We start from the raw sequence: 4,852 nt of genomic DNA on the forward strand, positions 1-4,852 counted from the left end.
CTCAGACATGACATGAAGGTAATTTATTTTTAGCATGTTTAAAAATTATCTATTTTATTTCTCCTTTTCTAAGAAATTATTTTCCTCATTCAGAGAAAAATGTTAGTTTATTTAAAAATCAAGATTATGAAAAGTGTATCAAATTTTGTTTACTGCTCCAAAAAGGCAATTCAGTTTTCTCTCTCTGAGGTCTGGTTATACGCTGACAAACTTCTTAGCAAAACTAAAGTTAACTCTGGAAAAAATTCAGCTTGAATGAGCTTCTACTGAAGTCACACAACTCTCAAGTGAACTGGGCTACGCTTGCCTAGTTCTCTTGCTAAAGTCAGCGCTAAAAAAAACTATGGGTAAAAGCAGCAGAAAAATAACACTTGAATGTTGCCAAATTCTGTGACCATGTCTCTCCTATTATAGTCTCAAAGTTTAGGTTTTTTTTTTTTAAAAAAAAAAACCCTCTCTAACTGCCTACATTACATCTTTCAACAAATCCAGATGATGACAAAAGTACAGCTTTAACGTTTCGATTTGTATTTCTTGCCCTCTTTCTCCTTCGTTATGGCTTTCTGGGAAATGCAGGTAAGTGATGCTCTGGTGCTGGAAATCACGTGTCATGTGATAACGCTCTGTTTTGTCCAAACACGCGAGCTTTCTTGCTTTGTGCTGGAGAGTCTTTTCTTTGGAAGGGGTTTGAGTCCAAACAGCCGGCAAGCGGCGACTCGGTACTTCTTCGACATGATGTTGTAGAGGATGGGGTTGATGGCTGCGCTAAGGTAGAAGAGGACAAAGGACACCAAGTTGCAGTACTGGCTGATCACTGCTATCTCCAACGATCCAGCTTCAAAGGACTTGGAAAATAAATATCGTCCTACGTGAAAAGGCAACCAGCAGAGTATGAAAGCAAATACCACCACAACTAAAATGAAAACAGCAGAAGAAGTTGTGTTAAGCATGAGTATTAAAATATAGGTGATTAAAATTCTCTTTTAAAATTCTATTTTTCCAACAAATTAATCACAAGGTGTGAAAATGCATCCTGTAAGCTTTCAGTTTTGTGCATCTCAATACATTCTCTGAGAACATAAATTAGTAATACTTAATACACATTGATCATAGCTAAAGAGGCTGTCTGTGTATTCTACAACCAGTCTGATGTAGCATACTTCTATAAAATTTATGCTTTCATAAATAGAGAATTAAAGAATCAAAATAGTGACCCAAAAAAAAAAGTATAACAATCTATCACCTGCAGTGTTTAACAAAAGCAGTTTATATATAATGTGATAGACTCAACACTGTGGTTTGTAAGGAAGAATGTAATCACTGGGAAGCAAAATAATTTGAGGCAAAGCAAAATAATTTAAGGCAAAGGCCCAAAATAACTCAAACCAGAATGTGGACTTGTAAAGCACATGTGCCAAGGTAAGAACAGAAGAGTGGTGCAGCCCTCCAGTTTGTCCATTTTTTGAGCATGAGTTACTCCAAGAAGAGTAAAACTAAATATATAATACATAACTGCATAATTATAATCGTACAGTGTCTCTGTAATATTACACTATCACTGTGGCTGCACTTAGATCTAAATATAACGTATGTAGAATAATAGAACGTGTGTATCTCTTAATACTGGCCCGTCTGAATTTCCATCCTAAGGGAAACTTTTTCTGTTCATTTCTTTTGTGCTATTGACCTTTATTATTTTTCCTATTGCTTCGGGTGTATCTATTAATATACCAGAGACAGAAAACCCGGAAAACTCGAGCAAGGTTTTTTGACATTCTTAAGAAAATTTTACCAGTTAACCTGTTCTCCCGTGTTAGCAATACTGCCAAGCCACAGCAGATAATAAAAGACAACGAGCTAAGAGGGATGATTACAGGCATCTTGCCCCAAAAACTTCCTGAACAAGCATTCCCAAGTTTAAATGGACTCTTATGCAGGATTTAGGCTGAACTCTAAAGGACAGAGATGAGCTTCAGGGTATGTTTTCCGTCTCTGCATCTTCTTGAGTCAACCACTTCCATTTTTTTTTTCCTCAGTATCTCCACCTACAAAATTCAGAAAATGTTTCCCTAGCTCACAAGTGGAATTTAATCCCTGGAATGGATATTACTGTAACAGTCATTAAGAACAGAAATTTAAGTGTAATGATTATTTTCACATGTGGGCATGAATATCCCTAGTCAGGCTTTTGAGAGTTTGATTTTCATGCAGAATCACACTGACTTCAGTAGGAACAGGGTATGATAGCTCCTTCGCAAGTCAGGTGTTTAATTATGGACCTAGGAAACATAACCTTTCCTTACAATTTAAAAGAAGTGTTGATGCTAATCCCATTTACTTGATGTTCCATGACTTCCTGAAGGCTTCAAAAGTGCCTTCTAAATTTTAAGCAGAACATTAAAACCAATGAGAGCAGACTGCACTGAGCATCTGCTGGTACCGAGCCCTTACTAACTTATTTTCTTTCCATCAGACTGATATCATTTAGAGAACACTGTCTCTCTAAAAAAAAAAAAAAAAAAAAAAAAAAAGTGTCTGAAATATTGTAATGCTTGTGGCAATACTTCGGGGCAGAAATAAACAGTTATTATTTCAAAATTCTTTACGGTTAAGTATAAAGAACTATAAACATGGCAGTAATATATTCTAGCAATTGAGTTATTGTAAGTGGAGATTCATAATCCTGAAACTCTAGAAGTGTAAATGATGAATTACTTCCAAGGTCACGCTTACCAGACTGAAGTAATTCTATTGATCATAAAATGTAGCTGAAAGGGCACAAAGAATGCTGTGGTTTTTATTATTCTTCCTGCTGTTGCATAGTAATACAGTAGGACATGAACAGAAAAATCAGTTAGGCTCCCGTTTAATAATTAAGGTACTTAGGACACATTTCTTGCCCCTCTTCGTCTTGCTCATTAGCCCATCGCTTCAGCCTAGCTGAAACCAGCACAGCGGAGCTGCTGCCTGTGAAAGCTTCTCCACGCAAAGCATCTCATCCCCACAGAACTCCAGGGGATGTCTGGCACTGTGAGGGACTTTTTTGCTTAAATAGAAGTACGCAGCAGCAGGATGCTGCAATTTTCAGACACTAAACTGCAGAACAACTTTCTGGGTTTGTGCATCAAACTCCCACCACGTGCACTGTCTTAGTATGTTAAAAATTGTTTTTCTTGCTATGTTAAAATTTGGAATAAAATTTTGCATGTGCTGGCAATAACTGTTGTTTAAACCATTCAGCAATGTAACTATACAAAGTTAGGGATGACAGTGTCTGTCGTCTTGATCCTGTTTTCTTAAAGTCAGTGAGAATTTACAGGATCACAGACCTCAAAGAAGACACGATGCTCCCTGTTCAGCACATCCTGGTGTTTTGCTAATATAAAAATGCAGATAAATTTTCATAAGCTTACCCAGCCATGCCAGTAAATAGCCCAGACTTGCTAAAAACTTGATACTCTCTTTCGTGTGAGACTAAGTGCACATCATATCCTGCTTGCTTAGTGTGCAGCTCAACTCTGTGGTTTGAGAAGGGTTTAGTTTTGTTTAAAAATCAAATAAACTATCCTTCTGTAAATAACATCAGTATCCACAACCAAAGAGCAAAAATGTTCGAAAATCTCCAGGGCACTAGCTAATTGTAACTGTAGTATTTGTTCTTGTCGGTGATTGTTATTAACGTTTGTTTAACAGTTTGAGAGTCCCCAGCTCAAACCAGTTAGAAATAAATCTAAGGAAGGAGGAGAGTGACTCTACGAGTACCCTGAGGTGTAGCCCTTTGTATGAGACGTTTTCAATAAATGCTTTCCTTTTGGAAGGAACTACGCGAACTACCCGAGCTCTCTAGTCTTTCTCTCTCACACACACACACAGAAGCACACACATCCTTTGGAAAAACAGAGCAAGAAGAGTCGTACCTAACATTTTCACAGTTTGCTTGTTGTTCTTGTCCCTGATGACAGCATTTGGACCGATGTTCTTTCTTTTTCTCCTCCAGAGCTTCCTCCCGATGAGGCTGTACAGCACGGTCAAGCAAAACACGGGCAGGAAAAAGAAGATGCTGGAGGTCCAGACCATGATGGTGAGGAGCCCCGAGCGGATGGCGTACTCCGTGGCTCGGCACTCGTTGGTGCTCAGGGGGTTCGTGCCGTTCTCGTGCTCGACCCCCACCAAGACGAAGATGGGTCCGGCGCTGATGAAGGAGACGGCCCAGAGGAAGAGGATGACCAGCTTGACCTTCCCCTTGGTGATGATGACTTTAGCTCGGAGGGGGAAGCAGATGGCGACGTACCGCTCCACGCTGAGGGCGGTGATGTTGAGGATGGTGGAGTAGGTGCAGCTCTCGCTGACGAACTGGAAGAGCTTGCAGAGGAGGTCCCCGAAGTTCCAGGGCCGGTACTGCCAGAGGCGGAAGAGGTCCAGGGGCATGCAGAGGAAGATGAGCAGGTCGGAGAAGGCCATGCTGGACAAGTAGAAGTTGGTGGTGGTCCTCATGTCCCGGAACCGCGACACCACCAGCATGGTCATGAGGTTGCCGATGACCCCGATGACGAAGAGGAGGACGCAGGCGACGGTGATGCCGGTGAGCACGGGCGCGGGGAAGAGGTGCAGCGGGGGCTCGACGCCCGTCCCGTTCTCCGCTCCGCGGCCGCCCGCGCTCCCCTCCCGCAGGGTCCGGCGCCGCAGGGGGGAAGAATTAACCCAGCCCCGCAGCCCAAAGCCCGGGCGGCTGCAGAACCCGCACCGGCATCATCTTTTAAAGTTTCTTCCCAAGTCTCCCGGCGTTTCTCACCTGCGCTCCCTGCCTGCCGCTGCCCCGGGTTTGGCTGCCCGCACCTGCCCTGCCCTGCCC

General features: G+C 42.1%; 1 protein-coding gene across 1 annotated transcript in view; it reads right to left on the reverse strand.

The window, feature by feature from the left end:
• Positions 1–342: 342 nt before the first annotated feature.
• The window catches only part of GHSR (growth hormone secretagogue receptor), a 12,412-nt gene continuing 7,902 nt past the window's right edge, over positions 343–4,852 (reverse strand). Inside the window, exons 3-4 of the mRNA XM_026854957.1 lie at positions 3,918–4,729; positions 343–913 (exon numbers count right to left, since the gene is read on the reverse strand). Coding sequence (XP_026710758.1) covers positions 609–913; positions 3,918–4,729 — 1,117 coding nt within the window. The 3' untranslated portion in view covers positions 343–608. The remainder of the gene's footprint in view (positions 914–3,917; positions 4,730–4,852) is intronic.

The sequence above is a fragment of the Athene cunicularia genome (assembly GCF_003259725.1).
Source record: "Athene cunicularia isolate RWA chromosome 9 unlocalized genomic scaffold, athCun1 chr9_part1, whole genome shotgun sequence".
Taxonomy (NCBI): Eukaryota; Metazoa; Chordata; class Aves; order Strigiformes; family Strigidae; genus Athene; species Athene cunicularia.